This window comes from Nothobranchius furzeri, chromosome 12 (genome assembly GCF_043380555.1).
Source record: "Nothobranchius furzeri strain GRZ-AD chromosome 12, NfurGRZ-RIMD1, whole genome shotgun sequence".
Lineage (NCBI taxonomy): Eukaryota > Metazoa > Chordata > Actinopteri > Cyprinodontiformes > Nothobranchiidae > Nothobranchius > Nothobranchius furzeri.
The window spans coordinates 22,515,653-22,540,891 of NC_091752.1; the positions used below are offsets into that span (position 1 = coordinate 22,515,653).

General features: G+C 42.3%; 2 protein-coding genes across 4 annotated transcripts; both read right to left on the reverse strand.

Moving 5' to 3' along the window:
- Positions 1-1,472: 1,472 nt before the first annotated feature.
- On the reverse strand, positions 1,473-5,516 carry drgx (dorsal root ganglia homeobox). 2 transcript variants are annotated; one of them, XM_054750075.2, is made up of 7 exons: positions 5,383-5,516; positions 5,157-5,245; positions 4,307-4,407; positions 3,874-3,975; positions 2,221-2,393; positions 2,016-2,128; positions 1,473-1,932 (listed from the first exon to the last, which is right to left on the reverse strand). In XM_054750075.2, the coding sequence occupies exons 2-7, from the start codon at positions 5,212-5,214 to the stop codon at positions 1,553-1,555; spliced, it is 927 nt and encodes a 308-aa protein (XP_054606050.2). In that variant the 5' UTR covers positions 5,215-5,245; positions 5,383-5,516; the 3' UTR covers positions 1,473-1,552. The 2 variants fall into 2 exon arrangements, with proteins under 2 accessions (XP_054606050.2, XP_070398536.1); XM_070542435.1 differs by lacking the exon at positions 5,383-5,516 and having other exon boundaries at positions 5,157-5,303.
- A 1,965-nt stretch (positions 5,517-7,481) lies between these two features.
- On the reverse strand, positions 7,482-24,443 carry ercc6 (excision repair cross-complementation group 6). 2 transcript variants are annotated; one of them, XM_054750073.2, is made up of 23 exons: positions 24,345-24,443; positions 23,685-23,798; positions 22,707-22,909; positions 22,406-22,634; positions 22,138-22,258; positions 21,910-22,024; positions 21,114-21,825; positions 19,986-20,117; positions 18,698-18,856; positions 17,780-17,915; positions 17,431-17,601; positions 17,138-17,314; positions 16,041-16,157; positions 15,415-15,510; positions 12,549-12,767; positions 11,986-12,096; positions 11,476-11,595; positions 9,805-9,899; positions 9,186-9,331; positions 8,567-9,088; positions 8,306-8,471; positions 8,140-8,218; positions 7,482-8,063 (listed from the first exon to the last, which is right to left on the reverse strand). In XM_054750073.2, exons 3-23 carry the CDS (start codon positions 22,900-22,902, stop codon positions 7,611-7,613), a joined length of 4,272 nt encoding a protein of 1,423 aa, XP_054606048.2. In that variant the 5' UTR covers positions 22,903-22,909; positions 23,685-23,798; positions 24,345-24,443; the 3' UTR covers positions 7,482-7,610. The 2 variants fall into 2 exon arrangements, with proteins under 2 accessions (XP_054606048.2, XP_015799739.3); XM_015944253.3 differs by lacking the exons at positions 23,685-23,798; positions 24,345-24,443 and adding an exon at positions 23,401-23,538.
- Positions 24,444-25,239: the final 796 nt, after the last annotated feature.

Genomic DNA, 25,239 nt, shown 5'->3' on the forward strand with positions numbered 1-25,239 from the left:
TCATTATAACTTCAGCATCTTTTGTTTTGGCGAATGATTAAATCCCACTGCTTCTGCGGAGGGACCGAATGTGCTTTATCCACATCTTTTGTGTGAGGTGGCTGGATTTGAGCTGTCCATTCTGCCACATTTTCATGCATGCACGGATATTCTGTGTTACTGAGCTACAAAAAGCATCTTAAATAACTCCAAATATGAAAAGATAAAGATTCTGTGTTTTTTGTTAAATTGAGAGCTAAACTAATTATAAAACGTGATCTTTTTAGAGCGGCGTGGTGCTCCAATAAAATAAAAATCCTGTGAAAATTAAATGAGTCTCCAGGTTTCAGTTCATGAAAGCATTGCTTTTATTGGTATAACTGTAAGATATTTACAACATGCACACACAATAACGTCTAAAAAACGAGGATGTCGAGCACTCTGTGCACAACCTGGCACAACTTCTGACATTATCCGCTTCTCGGTGTCACCAGGGTGTCGCCTCATCAATTATTGAACCAGTACTTCATGGTAATACATAATTTCACATCCATTATTCATGATAATGTGTGTGTAGTTTACTTAATTGTGTTATTGACTATCAAAAGTAATTTCCTGAAAATCCTCAAGGACGCAAATTGAATCAGGCAAAACTACTGGCCCGGCGGTTAAATATTATCAATCCCATCAGCTGATCCAGAGTTATTCCAGGGCAGGGAAATGTTTAGGAATCAGAGAGTCGACGAATACAGGCTACACCCTGTTTGAGAAACCCTGAGGTAACTTGTTTCAATTCAACATTAATAAATAGCTTTTATATCCTGTTTGGAGGGTAATTTAATAAAAACACTCAGTGGCAGGAGGAAAAGAGAGCGTTTCTAAAAGTAAATAAATAATAAGAGTCACGATTGCTCTCCACTCTTGGCTTTAAGAGAAGCTGATAAATAATGTATCAGAGCAGATGGCTGGAGCGAGAGGCAACAGGAGAGAAACATGAGCGACTACATCTTTAATTGTTTTAAAGAACGTGTCACAACAGGACTGGTGTGTTCTCTGTCTGTCTGCTGGCACCGCGGAGGTGCTAACAGACAACCGGAGCTGTCTGGATCTGAATGGATTCAGCTCACTCAGAAAAAAAAGTCTTTACGGTGGAAAAGACTGATTAGTGTTAAAGTGCACTTTCACTTCAGAATCAAAAGAATGAGAGGCCATCATCTGAGCACATGTTGCAGAATCTTCAGTCCGACGCCCACGGTCTTCATGCAAAAAGTCAAAGTAGCGGTCCTCTCAGTGAAAACAAGACATTATCGAACGGGCCTTAACAGCACGCGCGCGGTCCAAGAGCGTCCGAAAGCAGTTCATCTGGGAGCCGAGGCACCAGATTTTCAGAATTTCTCACATTTATAATCTACAATGTTTCAATTTATTTGCATCCAGATGCTGTGATCTTGTGAATTTCTGTCCCAGGATGTTTCTGGAGTTTTGCTTCGTTGCTCGTCTGAGCAGAGTAGATAGGGAATAACAGGCACCGTCACACAGATTATCAGCACGTCCAAGTTTTGTCTGCAGGATCTCACTTTTTCTCCAGCGGCTCCTTGGAGCAGTGAGCGTGTTTGTCGGGACTGCCGGCCAGGATGGGGACTTTTGTGGCTGCGCTGGGACTGGAACTGCTTCGCTCTCTAACGCCGGTGCCAGGCACCTCCATGGCTGTGCCCGCCATGGGCCTCACTACCCCCGCTGCGCTCACGCCGACCCCAGAGAGGACTCCGACACCAGCGCCGTGTCCGGTCGCTGCGCCGAGCAGGTTGGCCGACTGCAGCACGGCCTCCGAATGCTCGCGGGCCTTCATGCGCAGGGCAGCCACACTGGCTGTACGGTTTCCCTGGCAACCGTAGGGCGGCAGAAAGGACAAACCCATGGGGTCAGAAACGCAGCAGGAGCACAAACTGTTTCCTGAGATGGAATAAAAAGTTGGATTTCAGGAGAGAGCAGCTAAAAGGTGGATCTTAATCCTGATGAAGGAGAATCAGATTTACCTTTTAGTGTGGCGACTTGTGAGAGGGCCTGGGCGTAGGTAGCGGAGTTGAGGAGTGTGCCCGGAATACAGGATGGGAAGAACGGACCACCTGGACCCACTGTCCTGCTGATACTGAATGTTTGGGTAATACAGGATTTTCTTTATTCTGATAGATTTCCATCACCCAGATCGAGTAGTTACATCACCTATCTGCTTTCCCTCACCTTTGTTGTATCTCCAGCGGTTCTTTCTGTTTTCTGTTATGGTCCACCGGGGACTGAGAGTTGATGCTGCGAGACGGAGGAGAGCCGTCGCTCATCTGCTCCTTCCCTCCTTCCGGATCTGAGCTCCCTCGCTCCGTCTTCCTCCACTTTGCTCTACGGTTCTGAAACCAAACCTACAAAAACAGAGCAGTAACATCACTAACATGCACAACACCCAGATGGATCCAGCTTCATGGGTCACACGTGTGCATCACTATCATCACTGGATCTCTAATCTCCCATCATCCCTCACTTATCCCACCCAAAAAACTTCACGCTCCACTCTGCAAAGAACATATAAGTCAAGTTCTTGTCTTAATCGAATGAAGGTCACTGCTTATAACAACATTTAATTGAGCAATTTTTCATTATCATATTTTAATGACTTCCCACTGACAGTTGTGCTGCCCGTGAGAGAGGCAGCCATGATGAAGTCGTTTATTTCCCTATTTAGTGATTGTTTGACAACATCAGATTCGATTAGGACTTGGTTCTAGCAGGCATTAATCATGATGTGTGAATGGAGGTTAGAGCCTGTGCGCATGCGCTGCGCGTTCTGCCCATTGTGGTAGAAATGATGTCAACAGCCAAACAAAAACGCACGCATTCATTCGGCATAAAGAAAGGACATTTCCATGGCAGGACAACAATACAGCCAATGGACTTATCTCACCCCTGCACCTTCCAACTAGAAGTCTCGCCCCCCCATGCGCACGCACACACACACACACACACACACACACACACACACACACACACACACACACACACACACACACACACACCTCTGAATGGGCTATAATTGCTCCATTAATCTCAATTTGCCTCGTGCTCTTAATGCGGGGGAGGCCCCATTGACACTTTACAAAGGGGGGCTGGGGGGTGCAGCAACAACACTACAAGAGAAAGGAAATTTATTTTCTAATAATAATGTAAGTTTAATATCCCTGCATAGTGCGGTGGACTCATGTTCAGATTTAATAATAGGAATGTGGTAATCGGATTAGGAGAGGAATAATTTGTTTACAATCCCTAATTTACAGCGCTGGATTCCATTATCAACCCCGCCATTGGGTTTAAGCGATAGTAAGATGACCCTGGGGAACAAAAGGCAAACTATTATATTTCCTACAATTAGATCTGTGCGCACAACAAAACCCAAAAGCAAATCTGGAATGCAGGAAATCACATCCAGGACACGTAACTTAATTACATCCGGCCAAGTTTATAACCGCGCATATGTGCGGGGCAGGAGGGAAATGGCAACATTTTGGAAACGCGTTTTTATTTATTTATCTATGTTTTGTGAGCATGAGACCGAACCAGAGAGTCAGAAAGAGTTTTTATTTTCTCTTCACTCTTGTTTTTATTTTGAAACTCCTTGTTTCATCTGCACGGATGACGTGTTCTCGCTTCTGTGCGCGCGGACAAATTAGTGAAGACCATGATCGCTGGTTAATTATGAATGACCGATTAATCAAGCTAATCTAATATTCACCATTACGTTGATGTTATTAAAGTGCACCGTCGGAATGACAGAGTGGCTTAATTTACCCTCTCCTCTCGCGCGCGGTCAGACGCGCTCAAGACACCGCGCTGACGCACGGCGCTTACCTGCACTCTGGCCTCGGTCAGGTTGATTTTCATGGCCAGCTCCTCCCGCGTGAACACGTCCGGGTAGTGAGTCTGAGCAAAGACAGCCTCCAACGCCTCCAACTTGCAGGGGACACAGAACAAACTCAGAAATGATTCAATGTCTGATTAATTCTAATTCTAACTTAAAAATATTCAAGTTGCTGGTTGAAGAAAGTCTGGCCTAATTTAGCATTATTTTAAACATTTGCTGGACGTTTTTTTCTATGTAATAAAGTTTGATGTCAGACATAAACTATATTTATTTCTAGTCTGACTCTTCTGAAATCACAGGTTCTAAAATACTTTACAGCTTTTGTATTGATTTTGTTTCCCATTTCTTTAATGCATTACTTTCCTGATGCTTCATTTTCATAATGTACTTTTCAATATTTATGCTCTGAAACATAATTACCTGTTGTAAAGTAAACGTTGTTCTGTTTCTGCGCTGCTTCCTCCGCAAAAATCCATCGTCAAAATCAGCTGGGGCGTGGTTTCCAAACCCGCCTGAATTTACTGAAATAAAAAATAAAAAACTGTTTTGAACTATTCGTTTTAAATTCAAGTTTAAAACACGTTAGAAATTTGAAACTGAATATTAATGAATAAAAAAAAATCCTAAACGTGACAAATTAAACTTGATCCTTAAAAATACATTAATAATATTAATAAATGTGAAAGGGAGACTATTAAGGACTGGCCAAATGGAGATATTTTTGTGTTCCCATTAGTTGCATGAAACATTGATGTTGAGAGTCTAAAGGGAACCATGACGGACTAAGAGCCATGACACCCAACATCTGTGCCCGGGACAAAACTCCCCCTCTGCCCCGGGGCCAAACCACCAGCGCCTCTGAAACGCAGCCAACAGACACAGCAGAGGGGGAATCACACTTTAACCCTTTACAAACACGCTGGATTGTCTTAGAAACTTTTAATAAAATGCTATTTTAAAATAAAAAAATCGAATAAGCTTTTGCCAGTCCGTTTAAGATTATCTGTGTCTGAAAATAAACTTTATTATATAAATTAAAGCATAATAATGAATCAAGTGAGCAATATAAAAGTATTTATTAGACTGTTTGATCAAAAGAAGCTTGAAAAAAGAGAACAGACTCTCAGGCCTTATCTCTAGACGCACTTCGTGCGTAAATGCGCGCTTTCTAAACTTCATCCAACTCACTTTCCATACAGAACAAATCATTTATGCCTGCTTAAATGAAATAAAAATTATGATGAGAAACAAATCCAGAAAGACGACTCACGTGTGTTGGAGCGACAGCACTCTCCTTCAAGTTGGGGCGGACAGTGGAAGTAGAACATCCTGGTGCGTCTCGGAGCTGCGAAGCCGAATCTGGAACACAGACAAAAAGTTTCAGCCCAAAGCTTCTGGTCGGCGGCAGCGTCTGCAGCATCCAACTGATCTCCGGAGCAGAAGCGAACATGTTCTGATTGGAGGCGGGGGGGGGGGGGGGGGGGGGGGCATCCTACCTGCAGCGAGGATTCTGATGATAGTGAGTTTGCGCTCTGGAGAGAAGCAGCGGATGCGTTTCCACTTACTCTCTGTTTGGGAGTGTCCAGACCTCCCCGGCTCTCGTTTTCTCTTTCTTGATTCTCTCTCTCTCTCTCTCTCTCTCTCTCTCTCTCTCTCTCTCTCTCTCTCTCTCTCTCTCTCTCTCTCTCTCTCTCTCTCTCTCTCTCTCTCTCTCTCTCTCTCTCTCTCTAACTTTGGGTGTGTGCGTGTTTCTCTCTGGGAGTGTCCAGATGTCTCTATGACTGTATAACTGTCTACAGAGTGCTAAGGCTTTCAGTAAGTGTCGCAGAATCTCACGCCTAATTGGTCCTAATCGGATTATCACGGCTTTGTCTCTCTCACCCTCAACCCCTGGTGTTTCCGTATGTGTGTGTGTGTGTGTGCGCGCGCGCGCGTGTGTGTAGAGGGAAAGAGAGATTGAGATAAGAGGAGGAAGAGGGGGGACATGCCCAGGGTGGCAAACGGCAGCTCTGCTCAGGTGCCAAAGTATTCATCACAAGTGATTGTTATTCCAGAGTTAAGCATATTCCCTAACCATAAACATGCACACGTACTCGCTGCACTTTTTATTTGGTTCTTTCATATATTAAAAAAAGGAGGATGACTGCTTTTGGGTTTTAGATTGACTGTCGGGCGGGTTAATTGCTCGTCAGGGTGTGTTAGGGGGTCCACTTTACAAGGGGCTGCGCGTGTAGAGCACTCACAAGGCCAAATTTTTGATTTTGTTCACAGCAAGGGGTCCCGCGATTTATTTCGCTTCCTCAGATAAATGATCTGCTGCGGGACCCTTTCAATTAGTTTTAAAGCGCATCTGGGACGACAGAGCGCAGACGCCACGCGTCTCTGAGGTGGAGGCAAAATGAGGCTTCGAGAAGCAGCTGAAATTTAGAAGAGGAGTGCGGGATTGGACTAAACCACATAAAGTGCAGAAAATCCCTTCTAATGGCGCGTAATTGGTTCTGTAATATCATTACAGGCGGATAATGGCCAGTTACAGGGCCCCGCGCTATTAAGGGTTTCCCTGGCGTGCAGCGTTTATGTTATTAAAGGGGGAATATAATGATATTTTAGTTATTAAATGCGCGTAATTAATTTATGCACCACTGAAAATAAAGTTATTATGACCTCGGTGAAGTGCGTGGAGAAAATTGAAATCAAATAAGGTTTGATAACTTTATTCTAATATTTGGTCTAGACTCTGGTGCAGGCCTGGAAGGGAGCTTCCTGTCAGCGCGTTTCCTCTCCATCCTTTCATGACTGCTTAGATGACTAAATGACATTATGTTCCAGTCTCAGCCAGCAGAGACAACTAAACACTCTACTGCAGATTTTATGACCCATATTTGGGCCTTTCTGTAGTTTCACTGGCTTTACAAGGTTTCAGGACCTTGGTCAGCTCCATAAATACCAAAACTCTTGTTCCTTGAACGAATGCACTTAAAGCTTATGAGCAATAAATATTATTAAAATGTGTTTATTTTACAAGGCTTTAATCACCTGTTTAAGTCCAGGCTAAACATAAAATATATAACGGTATATAATTTTTTATACAATAAATTAATCAACCACAACAGTTACTTGACATTTATTGCACAAAACGCATTCCCCTTTTTGAAACTAAACCCTCGTCAATATTTTAAAAACATTTTCTGTAAAAACAGAAAACTGTGTCAGAAAAATTCACAAAATCAGCAATGGAGTGAATTCATGTTTACAAAATGGAACTTTACAAACTTTATACAGAAAAATATTATAACTCTGACAAACAGTGAGGTCATTAAAGTACAGTCTGAATAAGTAAGAGCGTATGGCTCTTGTCTGAGGTAACAGAGTTCAACTGCATGGCACCAAAACAACAATTCAAGGATATTCAGGTAAAACAAAGAGACACTGAGGTTTTTCTGATGCCTTAAAATTACAATTATTACGTCAACTCTGCAGCTGAAACAATGAAACATTCGAAAAGAAATTATTTCCTTCAAGTTTTGGTAAATGGAATAAATCCTGTTTTATTAGAATCCAGCTAAAACGGCAAAGTTCAGTTTATTCACCTTAGTTGTGTGTGTGTGTGTGTGTGTGTGTGTGTGTGTGTGTGTGTGTGTGTGTGAGATATCAGGAAGCATTTGGAATTACTTTGACTGCAGAGACCAAACTCCTAACCAATAATCTTCCATCACTGATTGTTTCAGCGGAAGTTCTCCTTAAGTTTCCACATGCCCTCCTGGCCCAAGGTCCTGTGGAAGTCACAGATGCTCCTCAGGAGCTCTCTGAAGATGGGCGCCTGTTCCTCGGTCAGTCTGGGTTTGAAATACTCGAGTACTTCCTGTGTGGTGGCCTGTCCGTCTACACTGGCCTGGAAAGCTACGAAGTTCCTCAGATCTACAAGCAGCTCATCATGCTCAGTAGACGGGACAGGAGGTAAACTTCTCTCTGGATCTCCAGAGCCATCCTCTTCCTCCTCTTCCTCTGCAGCCCTCTGGCTGGAGGGCTTATAGACGTGATTACGAGCTCTCATCTTAGCCAGAAGATCAGAGGACGACAGCGGGGTGGAGTTTGACTCCCCGTCTGGCCCTTCCCCACTGAAATGAGCCCCTGCACCTGGTTTCTTTGAAACAGATTTCTTTACAATAGCAGCGTCCTAAACAGAAAAAGAAGCACTGAACATATGAAACATCATAAAGGACAGAGTAAAATCACGAGTGCGCTGCTGTTACCTTGCATTTGGTTGGAGTGGAGGCGGACGGAACTGGAGATGAAACTAAAAGAGAATTCTTATTTAGTCCAAAACGTTTCCTGAGAGAAAACAAAAACAAGAAATGAGATTTCTGAGACGAGAGCTGTGAAGCTTCCCTTAAACGCAGCCAGCAGGAGAACACTTGCTTTGCAGGAGGAGGAGGTCTGTTATAAGGAAGTCTGCACTGTTGTCGAGAACTCTTTAGAGCTTTCAGGGCGTCTTTAGCCACTCGGTTGGCTTCGGCTTCCACTAGAATGTAGTCGGGGTTGGAGGACTCCATGATGGTGTCGTGTTGCATCACACTGTGGATACCTGAAGATGACCACTAAAGGTGAGTAACACACCTAAAAATCATCAAAACATTTACCGTTGTGTGATGAAAATTGAGATGAATGAAGTCAGCCCACCAGACTTCTTGAAGAGTTTCGCTAAGACGTAATCATCCGATTCTTTCCGACACCCCGCTGAATTCTCCTCACTCTCAGATTTCCTAAACGTCCTTTTCTTGACTAAATGAGAGATGCGCTGGCCTTCAAATCGAGCCCCGCGGGAGTGTTTGTGTTTTTTATGCTTGTGTTTGTCTACGTTAGAGTCACAGTGCTTCCTCTTTTCCTTGTGTTTGTGCGAGTCTTTGTGTTGAGAGCGGTTTGCTGCTTTGGCTGCCGCTGACTCCTTGTTATTTAGTCTTGTAAGCAGCAGATCGACAGAGACACCCGCCTCATTTTGGCTCTGACTGTCCGCTGGTGCGTTTGATCTGTTCAGACTGTTTTCACTTTTTAATGGAGGGATGTCTCTCGAGTTTCTTCTGTCTGCACCGGCTTCTCTCTGGACTGCTGGGGTTTGTTTATATTCACAGCTGACGTGGTTCACAGAGTGTGATCGTTTGGGCCTCTCGTGTTTCCTGGGTACTTTCACATCAGAGCCAGTGCCTGCGTAAATATAAAAAAAATCAGTCTGTATTCTGGATTGAAAGAAGTTTAAATATTTGAATGAAAGAAAAAAAAGCAACTAAATGGACCAACACACCTGCAAAGATGGCGCTGGTCTCCGTTCCCTGAGTTCCATCGGGGTCGGCTAGGGTGAAGAGCTCATAGATGTCGTTGGACTTAAAGAACCGTCTTTGTTTGGGATCCTTCAGAACCCGATTGGTGAGAAACTGTTTGAAGATTTGCCTGGATTTCAAACAGAAATGATCCATTTTTACTATCTAATTAGTTTTTCTTTTCTTTTTAATAAACTCAACAGGCAATCTTTGATCTGTCACTGCAGAGCACTTCAGCTGATGGATGAGAAAATTAAATAACTTCTCCGCTGCAAGTATAAAAACAGAATCTGGGCAATTCTTCCATCTGGAGTTTTCCAAATCACTTTGCAGACACAAACCAAACAGAGCAACAGTTTGGGAGTCCTCATTTGGCCGTTTAACAATACAGGAAAGCATTTTGATTACTGAGGAGTGGGATAGAGCAAGAAGTAATAGAACAATGATGCAAAAAATACCAATATTTATGAATGTGTAAAGGCAGAGGAAGTATGACTGATGGATGAGAAAACACAAATGAGTCACTTTTAAAAACCTGTGTCCAAACAGGTGACCGTAAGTTATTGAGTAGACGATGTAAATAAAAACACGCTGCCGTATTACCTGTGGTAGATCTTCTCTTCAATGGTCCCTGCAGTCAGCAGCCTATAAATAGTTACCTGCTGCTTTTGACCTATCCTCCACGCTCGCTCGCGGGCCTTTGAAAACACAACACGTTTAAACAAATGATTAAAGTGTGAAAAAAAGGGGAAAAACTCAGGAGAAGCAGACATTTTATTAACTCTCATTAACTTGTTTTATCTTTCAATAAATCTGCAGTGGCCTCAAGTATAAATGAATGCCTTGTGAGTCAATCTTTGTGGAAAAAAAGCTCTTGCTCTCCTGTTTCGGGAAGTAGACGTTAGTTGGAGAGGGGAGCAGAAAATGGCAGGATTTGGAGTTTTTTTCATTACTATTCACGATATTCAGACATCTTGCCTCTGACTGGCTAATAGCAATGCAACTCTTCCACTGCCTCTGTTCACTCTGCAACGTTAATGTTTTATTTCCACAAATAACAAAAGCCTGAAGGAGTTCTACCGTTCTGTGGCGTTGCTAATGCTAACGGTTAGCTTCTGCTAGCTGAGACCTGCTCTGTTCTCTCCTGCAGCTAAATCAACAACAGCCTTTCCCGTTACGAGTCAAGATGGGTGAGCCCATGAGCGTTAATTCACAGTGTGACATAGATCTGTGAGGCTTTTTTGGACCCGAGCGTTTCCCGGTCTGTTTTCCCTCAGTGCCCAATGAAGGAAATATGGGTACATTTTCACATGTAGCCAGCATCTGAAACTGAGAGTGACTAATCATATCTTGAATAGGGATGCTCCGATTCGATCACATGATCAGAAATCGGGCCGGATCGTGTGATTTTAAAAAAGACCGGATTAAACTTTTTAGAACAACAAACAAGACTTTTAAAATTAATCCTGAGATAGATACTTTCAAAAGGAATAACAATGGCTTACTTTTAATTTCAACAAGTTCCTCTACATCAAATGATATTTGTTTCTTGTACGTAAAACAACAAAGTAACGTCACACAATTTATGGCAGTCTGGGATTCAGACACCAAGGTGCAACTCTTAGCTAGCAGGCTACCGCAACGTGTCTCCTCAGGAGAGCTAAAATGTCTGCAGCTTGGTGGTGCTTTAAAACGGAAGCGCTGGGAGAGCAACAGACACTTGTAACGTGTGCACACTAGGAATTCAACATGCTGGACAGGACAGCTGCATGATTTGCCGCCTTCCAAACAGACTACTTTCACATTTGGCTTTTCTCTTCGGGTGTCAACAAAGCAAATCGCCGGTTTCCCAGCTTGCCACTAACAGTCCCAGTTCACGGTGAACTCAGACAAAAGCACAGAGCCAGCTGACAGAGAAAGATACACTAATAAACAAAGAGAAACTGCCAACAAACTGCAAAAGCGAGTGTGTGTCTTAAGTCTGCTGCATCACCTGAGCTGCTCCAGTAGCTACAGGTGTTATGCAGGGAAACGTTACCCTGTCTGCCGAGGCTCCACATGCCTGCCCCGTCACGGGAACATGCGCCGCTCAACAACTTGAAATATGAGCAACGCTGATACTTTTAAACATGCCCATAATATTAACAGGTTGTTTTAATCAATGCACTTCCTAAACAAGTGAAAGTGAAACCTAAAACATAAACAGCTGACCAACTTTTGATTCAGACAAATGTTTCTTAGTAAAATCTGAACTAGGCTATGTGAGCGTCTCACCTGCGTGTCCGTACTCGGGTTCCAGTCCGGGTCATAAATGATGACTCTGTTGGCTCCGGTCAGATTGACTCCCAAACCTCCGACTTTAGTGGTCAGCAAGAAGATAAAAATAGATTTGTCCTGTAATAAAAACAGACCAGAGGTGATTAAATCAAACTAATTCAATAGTTTTTACTTTGATAACAACTTTGTACTTCAATCTTCGTAATAAAACCTAAAAAATATACCAAATATAGTAAGTGTTGGATTTCTCACTATACTCGACTCTTTCAAAAACGCTGAAGATCAGAAAAAAAAACGAATGATATTAAAGACATAAACTTGCTGCCCTGACGCCTGGTGATGCTTCAACACATCACAAACCAAAGAGAACTTCCACTTTGAACAACAGATTGTCATCAATTAGTGTTTCCACCTCAGGCTGAGCAACGTTCCACTGAAGCTTTGAGTCCCTGAGGGCAGGATTTTCATGGGAAACACTCAGAGCCATTAGGGAAGGCTAATCCTTACTTCGTTGTAGCGAGTGATGAGCGGCTGTCGGGAAGCTATTGTGGTCGTCCCGTCCATTTTCAGGTAGGAGTAGTTCTTCTCCAAAACAAACACCTCCAAGATGTCCAACATCTGGAAATGAAGGAGAAGGTGTGAGGAAAAAGAAGAGGTGAGGTGGGCGGGGATGGAGAATGAGGGATTGAGGTTTGGATTAGCTCTAAAAGGATTAAAGCAGATTAATATTACATGGACAGAGATGCCGACAGGGAGGGTCTCAGGTTCCCTCTGAGGCATAATCTCATTGGTATTGACTGCAACAGCTGGGGCCTCTGTCACACACACACACACACACACACACACACACACACACACACACACACACACACACACACACACACACACACACACACACACACACACACACACACACACCCTTCCTCTGTTGCACATATTCAAAACGCTGGAAGTATCCAGCTGAAGATACAAACACGCGACATCACAATCTGACACGCGTAATTCAATCTACTTGTGTGAAAATATAAAGCTGTGATTGGTCATCTCCATCAGGGTGCAGAGTTCCTCACCTGTCTAGACTGAGTGAAGAGCAGGACCCTGTGTCCCTGTTTGAACCAGAGACGCAGCAGCGACTCGACCACCATCAGCTTGCCCGAGCGCTTCCAAAAGCCAAAGTGTTCCTCTTCGGTTAGCTGGTCCTCTGGGATCCCCCTCAGCATCCGGGGCCCGCCTGAGAAAAGGTCCGGGTGGTTACATATCTTACGCAGTGCGATCAGGCCTGAAAATACCTAAAGAGATGAAAAGAAACATGTTAATTTTAACGATGAACAGCATCCAACTGTTAATTTGTTGTTTTTTTCTAATGTTGCACCTTTAAACAGATCCACACATTTACTTTAGTCTACAGGAATGAATTACATCATTTATTTACGGACAATAAAGGTTTTGTTTCTTGATGAGAGCCCAGTGGTCACTGCATTAGTAATGGTGGTTAATGGACTGAGAGTGACCACTGAATACATCTGTGCACAAGCTGGTCACCCGTGGCTCTTCAACCACGTCTATTGGTCAGTGGTGATAAATGGTAGTCTCTCTCTTTCGCTCTCTCGTGGGTCTGTGGCTAATGCAAGAACTGCACAACCTTTGAAGAGTGGGTTCAAAAACTAAACTCAAGTTAAGCTTTAATGGGTCTAAAACTTGCATATGGTAAAACTGCTTAGAAATCTGGAGCAAGCTTGAAAATAGAAATCTGTTTGGAAATAAATAAGAGTTTGAATTCATTAGATGAAAGACGCACTAATAAATAAGTATCGTTACTGGAAGTCTGCTAGATCAGGAAATGTGACCTGTTTGTTTTCGTAGTGTCTAACAACAAAAGAAAAAGAAAAAATTAAAATACTTTCTCCTGATAAATCTAAACCACCTACTAAAGTTGATATTTTCAAACTTAAAGGGGACATAATAGGGCTGGGCAATAAATCGAAAATGTATCATTATCGAAATGTCTGACTCTTATCGAGATAATTTTTCCCATGTCAATAAATATGATAATAAAAAATGCGTGTAGGTTGGCAAAGTTCAAGTCCCTTTAAAGAGACAATGTGTAGTTTTTCCCACAAATTTCTAGAAATATCATCAAAACATTGTTGTAAATGAATGAAATGATGCCCAGTTGTTGAAAAATATTGACGGCTTTGTAACATATAACCATTAAAGTCAGGTCTAAAATACATGGGAGCGGGTCTAAATATATCCCAATATCTCTATGAATGGGGAGGGTAGCATAGAACCACTTTTCACCTCTCCAGGCTGGAGGAGCAGCTCTACTTCTAGTCCCTGTCAGGTACCGGAGCTTCTCAGCTTATAGTAGCCTGAGCGGGGAAGGGGTGTGCGTGGCCAGCTCCAGCTTGTTTTTAAAGCCCTGCAATGACTCATTCTGGAAGGTATTGAAATTGCCAATAATAAAAGTGCTGAAATCCCTTTATTTGAGAGGCATTTAATGCAAATAACTTGATAAAACCACATGTTTTTGACTTGGCAGTGACTTCAGATATCCCAGATAATGCCATCAACAACAGAAAAATAAAGTCTTAATAAATACTATGTAACGTCCAAAAGGGTAAATTTTTCACCATCTACATTGACCAACATAGTGACCTTTCATCTACAGCATAAATCCACTTTCTATTAGGCCTTCTAAATCCAGAAGGTTCTGCTCAGCTCGTGTTGACATTTCATGAAGACAAAACATTCAAATAGACACTCTGTCCCAAGGTCCTACACTCTCTGCTTATAAGCCAGACAACATTCTTCACTCTGAATAAGTGAAGACTCCATGATTTTATAGTTATAAGTGAAATAATCACATGTGATTAATGAATGTGTTTAAATCAAATGTTTGAATAATCTGTGCTTAAATCAATGAATTTGAAATGAATATTGTTCTTACAATGATCCATTTAAATCACAAATTAGTATGTGTTTGATTTAACAAGTTAATCTTTGTTTACGCTCACACATATTACAATAGGAGTGTTAAGACATTCTCATTCACAGTGTTAAAAACATCTTTGTATCTGCAAGAAGGCGTGGCTTTCTGAGGAATGTACGGGTAAAGCCTTCCAGACACGGCGCATTCTGATTTGCCAGAAATGATAAATAATGACTTTATTAAAACAGGATTTACTTCCCGATTAATTCAGTTTCCAGCTGAGCCCCGATTCGGCCACATGGGGAAAGAAGCATCTCTTTTAAAACCATCTCCTTTGGCCTTAAGTCAAAACCTTTCTGCGACGCTGCAAGTGATTACAGACACGACAGCTCTTTTCAGAGCTCCTTCAACTCTCAGACATCCACCTTGGACACCTAACCTGCAGACCCCGGGTTGCATCTTATGGCCGGGGACGCTGAACTCAGAGGAAGCTACTAATCTGAGTATCGTAGCTTCGGCGTCCGGTGACCTCACCACTCTGATTTGAGCAACTCATACCAGGGCATCGTAAGCCTGCATACTGGTGTCTGATGAGATTTTTTTTATTATCAATAACTAACTCTCTAGTTTATAACACACAACAAATTCTTTTACAACCAGATTTCACAATTTCTCTCAGATACAAAGATTGGTTGCTACAACATCTAGCTTCCATTACATCACCTCACATCCACTGCATCACATCTCATTATTCATATATTGTCATGTATCGTTAGTTTAGGAAAAGCAATTCAATTCATTTTATAAGCTATATACTGACTCTGTCTGAATTAATACAAAGTGTGTTTATGGTCCCTGAATAAGCAACGAACCCAAGAATCTTCCGATTAAACATTCAAAGATCAATCTGATTGACATTTCATATTTGTATGGAATATCACATCTTATTGGTCATAATAAAAATGTATTCCACTACAACTGTGTCCAGTCTAAAAATAACCTACCTGCATGTCACCATTTAGTATTTGGTAGACCTCTTTGGAATCTAAGAAGCTTTGATAAACCTGCCGCTGGTCCTGTGTTAATCTGCAAAACAGCACCTACACACACACACACACACACACACACACACACACACACACACACACACACACACACACACACACACACACACACACACACACACACACACACACACACACACACACACACAGGAGAGGGTACAAGTTTAAAAAAAGACAGTGAACATCTGCTTTAAAGCCCCTGGATGATGTGAAGTGAGTGAGAAGAGACATTAGAGGGAGACGAGGTGTTTTTGGAAGCAAACGTCATCCTCAGGGACCGATTTAACGAACCGAAGTGGACAAAGCAGTCAACCAGCGTCAGCCACGAGGACAGACCAGAGACCAGCCACTTTAATGAATACCAACTCCTTTTACTTTACTAGGACTTTATTATCTAGCTTCACCTGACAAGAGCCATACACATTCATCAAACTCTCTGTAGATGAGGCACAAAGAGTCACATCATCCAATCAGATAAACTCCGGCACAGCTGAGAGGAGGGAGGCATTAGAGGCTGTTCGATAGTTTAGAAAAAGGGTCAAGCAGCTCACGACGACGAGGAATACCTGTTCGTTTTTGTCAGGTAGGGAGAGGTTGGCCTTGACGTCTGCCTTCATCCTTCGGAGCAGGTAAGGATTTATTGTGTCCCTCAGCACACACGCACACTTGAACGCCGTCTGGACCTACAAAATGACAACAGTTAGACCCCAGAGGATATACAAACACATCAGCACACGCATCCGTCTCCTCCTCAGCACTACGAACCATTAAACATTGATCAGCGCACTTTCGGTCTCAAGGGGCAGAGCCTTCTTCCTTTATCGGTACCACTGATCAAAAACACACTCGGTCCCACCCCCATGAAGCCCCACTGCTGCTCTTTATCCAGAGCTGGTGCTAAAAGCCAGTTAGCTCTTTAAACATTAACCCACTAGGGGTTCACATGGATCAAAGACACCGTTGGCAGTGCTGGAGGGGACAATAAACAGGAAAAATCTAGAGATAAATGGAGGAAAAAGTGGAGAAAAAAATGGATGGGCAGCAGAGGATTCAGCGATCTCAGCACAAGCTGCTGAGTGGATTCACATGGGGGGTGCAAGAGCACGTTTCAGTAATGGTTTCAATATGCACACGCTCATCAAGCCCCTCCCCAAACACATGCATCTTCACATATATCTGTTTGTACACTCGTGCCTTTTATGCATCATCCGAGGGCTTTCTCTGCTGCTCTGAGAGTTTCACCATCTGGATAAAGCAGCAAAGCTCTGGCCTCTCTGACCATTTAATAACATTAATAATTAGTAAAGGTTTTTATTATTGACAGCGGAAGAAGCATCAATAGGCAGCTTAAATAATTAAATCTATACAGTCAGTGGGTTATTAACGATTGGACGCTAATGACAAAGGGCTACGGTTTAGCTCACCGTCTCTTTACTTTATCCTCTTCCACTCTCACACATTAGGGATAAACTCAAGTTCCTTTGCATAGATGCACATTATCCAGAACCACACTTAATGGCTCTGCTGCACATTCCTCCTCTAACTCTAAAAACGATGCTAAAGCACATTTGTGTGAATTTGGTTCTGCTGTTCTAACCTTCTAATCAAGACTGATCCTAGGAATCTTCTAACTCAATTTTTTTTTTTTTACTTAATCATGTACCTGTACAGGTGAGGCATTGCTGTATCCTCCCATGGTAATTGGCACCGAAAATTGCTCCATGAAGACAGGTAATGTCCCCAATTTTCCAGGGAAGACAAAGTCGAAGAGAGACCAGAGTTCCTTCAAGTTGTTCTGCATCGGTGAGCCTGACAGGATGAACCTGTGAGGAGTCCGAAACTACAGAGAAAGCAGCAATAGGACCAGAATTTGGTCAAAACAGGCTTAAATATGAAGAAAATAAAGGTTTTTAATGGCCACAGAATGAGAGGAGTGTTTCTGTGTGTGAACAGAACCTGTTTGCATGCAGTGGTGACTCCAGCGTTTGGATTTCTGATCTTGTGGCCCTCATCCAGGATGATGTAGTGCCAGTCATAACGCAGTAAGGCGTCTTGCAGATTCCTCACGGCTGAATATGAGGTGATCAAGATGCCATGGCACGATGTGATTTCTGGAATCAGCTTTTCCTGAAATATAAACAAATAAAATTCTAAATCTTCTAAGCATCAATCATCCAAGCAGAGGAACTCTTTCAAAGCTGGAAAATTACAGGTAAGAAATTAAACTGTAAAAAAATGAAGACCTCTAGTGCCCCCCAGAGGAAATAAAGCCTTTCTAGTTACATGATGAATTATAAAGCGTTACCTTATTACTGGTAAAGGAGCCGGTCTCATGCAGAACTGCCACCCTGAAAGGAGGCCACCAGGTGTGAAACTCCTTTACCCACTGATGCATGACCGTTGCCGGGCACACGATGATGGTTGGACCCAAGCCAACGTACCTACACACAGCAGGCACATGAAGTATGAAGGTAAATAAACGGATTATTCTCAAGATATTCATTTGTGAATAACAAAATGATGAAGCCTCAAGGAAACCACAGAAGTTCAGTGGTACAGAACTCAAAAGCCTCCACCTCTGTTCGTCCACTCCACCTGTGAGTTTTACGCAGAAATGAAAGAAAGCAGGAGGACATACCTTCAACTCCTCTGAAGATTTACAAGAAGTTTGTCAAACGCATTGAGACACACAGAGATGAACTAATGGGCTGATATGAATCCCTGCCTGGTGGAAGCTATTGATACTCGGCCATAATTGAGTTTGCAAGCAATCAATTTGTGGGCTTCTCTAGCAGACAGAGTATTGACCATCAGGGAAGCTCCGCCCACAGAACGCGCAAGTGTTGTCAGTGCAGTAAAAGCAGATTATCACCGCCACTCCCTCTTGTTCTGTGTGGTTGGTTTGTTGTCCCCCTACACACACACACGCACGCACACATGCACGCACGCACACACACACACGCACACACTTCCATCCCCACTTCATGAGTCTAACACTCATTTTAGGCGCTCATGAAGACACCGACACCATCTTTCTCACGTCCACGCTCAGGAGTGTCAGTGTTTTCTCTGATGTCTGCAGTAAGAAAGTGAAGAGTCTGATAATTGAAACATGTTTAATAATTCAGACGAACACTCTCAAGCAGAAATCCTTCTAATCAAATATTCATACCATACAGACACACAGTCTCTGGACACGGTCTGTGTGTGTGTGTGTGTGTACCTGTAGTTGGAACCTCTCGTTCTCAGTTTGCTGTAGCTTAGTCCAGCCAGAAAGCTGATGACCTGGATGGTTTTGCCCAGTCCCATCTCATCTCCCAGGATGCCGCCTGCCTGCTGACAGTGGAGTTCCCACATCCACCGCACACCAGTCTGCTGGTATCTGAAAGTAGGACAAACAAGATATTTACTCAACAAAAATGCAGCATTTCTAAAAGGCCATGCGTCATGTCAGAGTTTAAAACTAATATCAACTTCTGTTGAAAATAGATGGCAGTTATAATCATTTTAAATCTAAAATTGAAAGTAATGTTTTGTATGATCTCATGCATTTAGAGACTTAGCATGATCTTTTAGCACACTACGTGCATGTTGTTAATACCTCTCAGCTACAGCCACATGCCACTGAAGCTCAATATCTTTGAATTCAACTGTGTTTTGGCTTTTTGTGTTAGCTAAATGAATAAGTAGCAGCAGCTAGAGGTCGACCAATGTTGGTTTTTCTTATGCCAATATGTAGGAGACACGGTCAGCCGATGGCCGATATTAGCGTGGTTAGCCAATGATTGATACACACTGCTGAATTTCATAGCCAATATCTATATTTTACCTTATTTTCATGCTAAAATGTCAATAACATCATCAGTTGATGCATACAATTTCTGAAGCTGAATCGGTTTTAAAACTCAGAATTTAACTAATTGTTAAATCTTAACTTTGTGCACTTTTCAGTGTTAAAGTGGGACACCAAATAGAGCATTTATTAGATGTTAGTAGTGAAAGTAGTTTTAAATTAATTCTGAACAACACCGGGTCACCCTAGGATGAGCCTGACTTTAAGTCGGCCTAACAAAGGACAAATATCGGCTAACGCTGATGTATAATAAACATTAAATATCGGCCCGATTATATCAGTCTATCCCCAGTAGAAGTCATCTTATACTGGATTAACTCCAAAAGTTACTCCAAGGTAGATGGACATCCAGCGATTATTTTCTGGAAGTTTCATTAAAATCTCCGGAGTGTTTTTTAGATATTTGCTAAAACACCAAGAAAAACTAACACAGCCACAAAAACATTTGGCTGTTTGGCAGCAGCCACTGAAACATTCAGTTTATTGCTTATTGATAGATAAATCTTGCTTAACCATTATAACCACGAGGCAAAAGTCTACAAGTGCGTGTGAGTCAACACAATCAAAGATAGATGTTCTGCACTCTCACCGTCCCTTTCCAGGTGACAAACACCTTTTGTATTTCTTCACCGCCGCTGATGTGTCTCATTGAACTTACTTGTAAAGTTTTTTCCAAAGAAATCCAGGAACTTTGAAGCCTTCGTCAAACTCAACGTCGCTGTCGTCCGTTAGCTCCTCGCCCATTTCTCGCTTCTCCTCCCGCTCTCGAAGTCGCTGCCGCTTCCATTTCCTGACAGGACAACAACACTCACCGTTGCAAAACTATTTTATCTATTAACGAACTCTTGCCTGAAACCAAAGGTACGTGAGTTTAATCAAAAGCCAGCTTCTAGAGCGTCTCTTAACGGGTGTAGAGGCTGAACCTGTGACTGTTTCTCTTGAGCGGGGGAGCGTTTGCGACATATACGGTAAATGTAAAGAGAAGAGTTTTAATAGTGCAGAAGAGAGGGCAGTTAGAGGCACAGTCGTCACGCAGCAAATGAAGATTGATACAGACAATTAGTAGTGTGAGTTCCCCAGAAAGGTGTGAGGTGCAGAGGATAAGAATCCATCTTCATTTGGGCCTGGTCCTGTCACCCTGCAACGAAGCTGGTCCTTTAGCTGGGCCTGGGAGACCGCACTCTCTAATTAAGTCAAGACTAAGCATTGGTTCAGTTAATTACACTTTTCTGCCCCCCCCACCAGAAACACAGCCCACTCTAATAATATCATTCTTCACATAAGCCAGCCTCACCATTCACGCCATGTCTGCGTATTTGAATTGACATTCAGTCACTGCCGTGTAGAAAAAGGACACGTGCCAACACAATTTATTTGGCTGCTATAAATATTAAATCTCATTAGGGCTGCTCTTCCATTAATTTGAGCATTAGAGTGAACGAGCGTACAAAAACCATGTGCAGGAGGATAATTAGGGCAGTGCAAGAGGAGAAAGAGAAGAACGGGGAGCGAATTTGCTTAGTCAAGAAGCAGCTGCCAATCTCATCTGGGATTAACTCTCTTTCTGCACTACGGAGCCAGAAAACACAAAACAGAACAACTGATTTTCACCTTAAGTAAAGACAATAGCTCATTTGCACCAACGCCTTTACAAACGTGATGCAAAATAAAAGTCTCGGTCGGGTTCTTGTTAAATGTTTAGACGTGGGTTTATGCATTCTAGAACAGAACAGAACAAACTTTTCTCAAATAGCAGCTCTGCTCAGGCGATAATACAAAAACGTACCTTATCCGCTGCCTGTAGTACTCCACATCTCCATCGTCTTTGTGTTTCTTCTCTTTACCCCCATCTTCCTCATCTTCGTCTCCCTCTGAACTCTCAGGACTGTATTCTTCTTCACTTTCTCTTTTCTTTACTTTCTTATCACTTTTTCTTTTGAATGGTTTCAACTCGTACTCTTCATCGCCCTCATCCTCCCCAAAGCCCTCTTCCCTGGCCTCTCTCTCCTCCTGTTCAAAGTCTAGTACTTCTTCACTGGGCAGATACTCGGACCCCTCGCTGTCCGTTTCCTCTCCCTCAGTGTGCCGCCTCCTCCTTGGTTTCGGATGCTGCGGCTCAGCCTTAGGTCGGGCCTTAGGATGGGCCTTCAGAGCTGTTATCTGCAGCTTCCTCATGCGTTTCTTTAGCTTTTTATCCTTAGATGAAGAAACCGACTTTTTGGACTTTACCTTAGTCATCCCATTAAGACTTAATTCTGTGTTTTTCTTCTTCCTCTGAAGAGGTAATTTCTTACGCTCAGTAGCTAACTTGGCTTGGTCTGCCAAGTACTGGTCAAAGGCAGAGTTCTCAGCCAGCATCAACTTTCGAGGCTCCTTCTTTACTTCCTTCTGTTGTATTCGGGTTCCAAAAGGAGTCATGTGACCTTTTCGAATGAGCTCTTCCCATTCGGTCTCCTGAGCTGGCATGAGCATGCTCCCCAGCGTGGACGGTCCTGGTTCTGATAAAACGCAACAAAAATAGAGTTAAATACAGAAATTGTTAAGAATCAATCATTTAAACTCTTCAAATGAAGACGTGTCACCTTCCTCTCCATCGTCTTCTGCAAACAGCTCAGCTTCCACTCTCTGAACATCTTCTCCACCCAGAATGGCCTGAAGTCGTTTCTGCTTTGCTCTAACTTTTTTCAGTTGTTTTTCCTGAATCAAAGTTTTATTCAGTTGCTGTTGTCACCGTCTTTCAGTTTCACTGTGTTGCTATTATATAAACCAATACAAGAATCTAAATACTCTTCATACATATTCTTTTTTACCTTGTTTTCCTTCTGTCGTTTGACAGATTCAATTTTTCTACTGATGTCCTTGCTGGAGGCTGCATAGGGAGTCAGCTGCTCAATAATCTTATTGATATGTTTCAGAGACGACGTAACAGACCTGAAACACGAGACAAGACAAATTACAGCTTAAAACCTTTTAAGAGTTGATGTATTTTTATTTATTTAAAATAACTTTCCACAATAACCTTCACTGATTGAAAAAAAACACAATAGTGCAGATATAATCTTTTACATCGTCTCTTACCTGACATCATCCAGCACCAACTGGTACTCCTTTTCAGCCTCAGCTTTAACAGCAGCCTGACTGGCCTCCTGGATAGCCTCGTCCACTTGTTGCAGAACACCTTGCTCGAGAACATCCTGATCGTACACGGCCACACCTAAGCCTTGAAGTTCATCCGCTCCTGAACTGGCAGAAGCAACTTGGATGCGCTGACGGTCGATTTGAACCAAGGCTCCAGACCTCTTACCAGCTGAAAACAATCATGCTACAACATTAATACATTGTTTATAACTCTGGACAACTCAAACGTGGCATAGCTCACCACTGTTACACTCCCCTGGCCCATTGTTGGCTGGATATGCTGCAGCTGCCTCTGAGACATGGTTGTTTTCAGGGAAGGTGCAAACTGCTGAACCCCTTGCAGCTCCATCCTCCTCTGGTCCTCCGGGGATGAGTGAGGCACTGACCGGGCTGGAGACCGAGGAGGACGCCTGGGGCTCTGCACCTTCTACAGGCATGATGCAGCTGCAAGGAAAGACAATATGTAAATGAGATCAGTCATTTAGAACGGTTTCGTAACATGAAAATTAATTAGACTAAAATAAACAAACATTCAATAAAATGCCATATGCATACAGAATCATAATACATATTTCCAATACTAGCTAAACTGTTGAGATTTAACGGCCATTCTGTCATTCAAACAGTAAATACACAAATAATAACATATACAAACCAAACGCTGTCGTATTAAAACACAGTCAAAAAAGAGAGTTTAGGTTTGGGCAAAAAGTTGAAAAAAATGTTCAGTTCTCTCACAAAGGTCTATTGTTTACGTGGCTAAGCTAACCAGCTAAGCTAACAGCCGACTCTCATCAGTTACATGGACAGACAGCTTCGAGCTTCGAACTAAACACATGAATATAATAAGAATTACTAAACTATTAGTTCCGTCTGGAAGAGATGCTGGACCTTAAAGCGAAGCCAAACTACAATAATAACAGAAAAAAACGTACAAGATATGCCGTTACACAACATCTCCGGCCTGGGTTATGTCAGGATGGTTTTTGCTAGGCATTCTCCGAGTTAGCGGAAGGTGTTGTGCCGAAAAAGACAACTCTGCCGTAAAAGGTGCTCATGTCGTGCGTGGGAAGCGAATTATAATAACTTCAGTTTCATTGATCAAAGGAAGACACTGTACAGCATGTATTGAGGGGACTCATATATATTTAAATTAAGGAAAATCTATTGAAAAAATGCTCCTAAGTATGGAAAATATCACGAGGCAGTTTGTTTTTACCATAGCAGGGTTGCTTCCAGAACAGGGGCTTTTTTTTCGGTACAACACCAATGTCAGTTTAACTTGTTGGACAGCGTCATCTGCTGGTTAATGCCTAGAAAAGAAACTTGGCCACTAGATGGAGACACAAAACAATTTATCATACAGGACAAACAGCAATTAAACATCCAAAGTAACATTAACTGAATAAGATTTTGTCACATTTTCTACCGTGTTTGTGCATAATTAGGCAAAATGTATCCACCGCTCTTTGCTCCAAACATAATTGATAATTGAAACAATCCAGATTAGCTCAAAATAAAAAATGTATTTATCTGAAACACACCAGTGCTTTTTTATGTTGGAAAACTTGTATTTTCATGTGTGCCAATACATAAACAGCTAGTAATAGCATCTCACAGGAAGTTTATTTCCAGCGTCTTGCAACAATAAATGAAAGACTTAATTAAAATATCTTCACCTCTTTGCACTGTGGTGACCCAGTAATGGAAACTAATCCTTGTTATTTGTATAAGCAAACACATCTATATAGAAATAGAAATTGCTGTCACCTCTGACATACAAAAGTAATGACGATTGGTACGTTGGCTGAATGTGGGTCACCTCCAGTGGAATATCTCTAGCGACAGAGAAGGGAATTTGAATTAAAATAGCACTGACGTGAATATGAAGTGTGTCACAGTGAAATCTTCTTTCATTACCAGAGGACCTGCAGCGCAAAGCTCATATTAGTTAACCTGCAGAAAGTGTTCTCTTTATTTGCTTAGCCACAAATTAAAGACAAAGAACATCTGTACAACAAACTATCAAGCGTGTGATAAATGCATCTGATGTGAATTAGTAAACCTATTCATTCACACAATGTTGTCATTGTGAGGGTGAATTGCAAAGAGGAATGTATACAAACCTGCAGCTGTAAACCTCCTTCTTTTATATATTTGGCTTGAACTTGACAACCTTTACCTCAGATGAGGGGAAGACAATATTTATGCACAGTCTGTGTTTTCGTCACATCATAATAGGTGAATTTCAGCAGGTTAAACTAGTCTGACAGACAACACCAGGCTCACAGCACTTATGGTTTGGCAAAAACTGTTTGTCCGAACATTCTGCTTTCTTTTGTTAGCAACTCCCACCAATTTGTATGCGAAGGAGTTGGTAGATTTATAGGGTGTAGGAGGGAAGGGTGCAAATCCCAGAGGGGTGCTGTGGTTCTCTGTTAACACTGGTGTTCTGTGCAGCTTTGCATTGTGACAGCAGAATAACAAACACAGCAAGATTTAGAGAGAGAGTGTGTTGGACGTTTACGCTAAGCTAAGTTTAGTGGGTTTGTGTTTTTTAACTCAAGGCTCCAACAATAAGCTAAATGCATGAAAGATTATTCTTGTGTGTTGGACGAGCAAGAAGAAATGCTTCATTTGTTATCTCCTGCACCCTGATTCTCCACAGTATAACAACATTGTTTTTAAGTAGATGGCCTTCCTCAGCTATCTGGCACCAGATGGATGGCTCAAGGATGAGATCATTTCACAAAAGGATTTCTGAAGGACAGAAA

Bases quoted from the DNA above. Each gene is read 5' to 3' on its own strand.
- ercc6 (XM_054750073.2), bottom strand. From the start codon at position 22,902: ATGCCTGTAGAAGGTGCAGAGCCCCAGGCGTCCTCCTCGGTCTCCAGC. The intron at 22,025-22,137 runs GTAAAAAAGAAT...ACTTTGATTCAG, and splicing joins AACGACAGAAGGAAAACAAG to GAAAAACAACTGAAAAAAGT. The intron at 9,900-11,475 runs GTGAGACGCTCA...GTGTTTTCAAAG, and splicing joins ACCCGAGTACGGACACGCAG to GCCCGCGAGCGAGCGTGGAG.
- drgx (XM_054750075.2), bottom strand. From the start codon at position 5,214: ATGTTCTACTTCCACTGTCCGCCCCAACTTGAAGGAGAGTGCTGTCGC. The intron at 4,408-5,156 runs GTGAGTCGTCTT...TTTTTATTTCAG, and splicing joins GTGCTGTCGCTCCAACACAC to TAAATTCAGGCGGGTTTGGA. The intron at 2,394-3,873 runs GTAAGCGCCGTG...CTGTTTTTGTAG, and splicing joins TGACCGAGGCCAGAGTGCAG to GTTTGGTTTCAGAACCGTAG.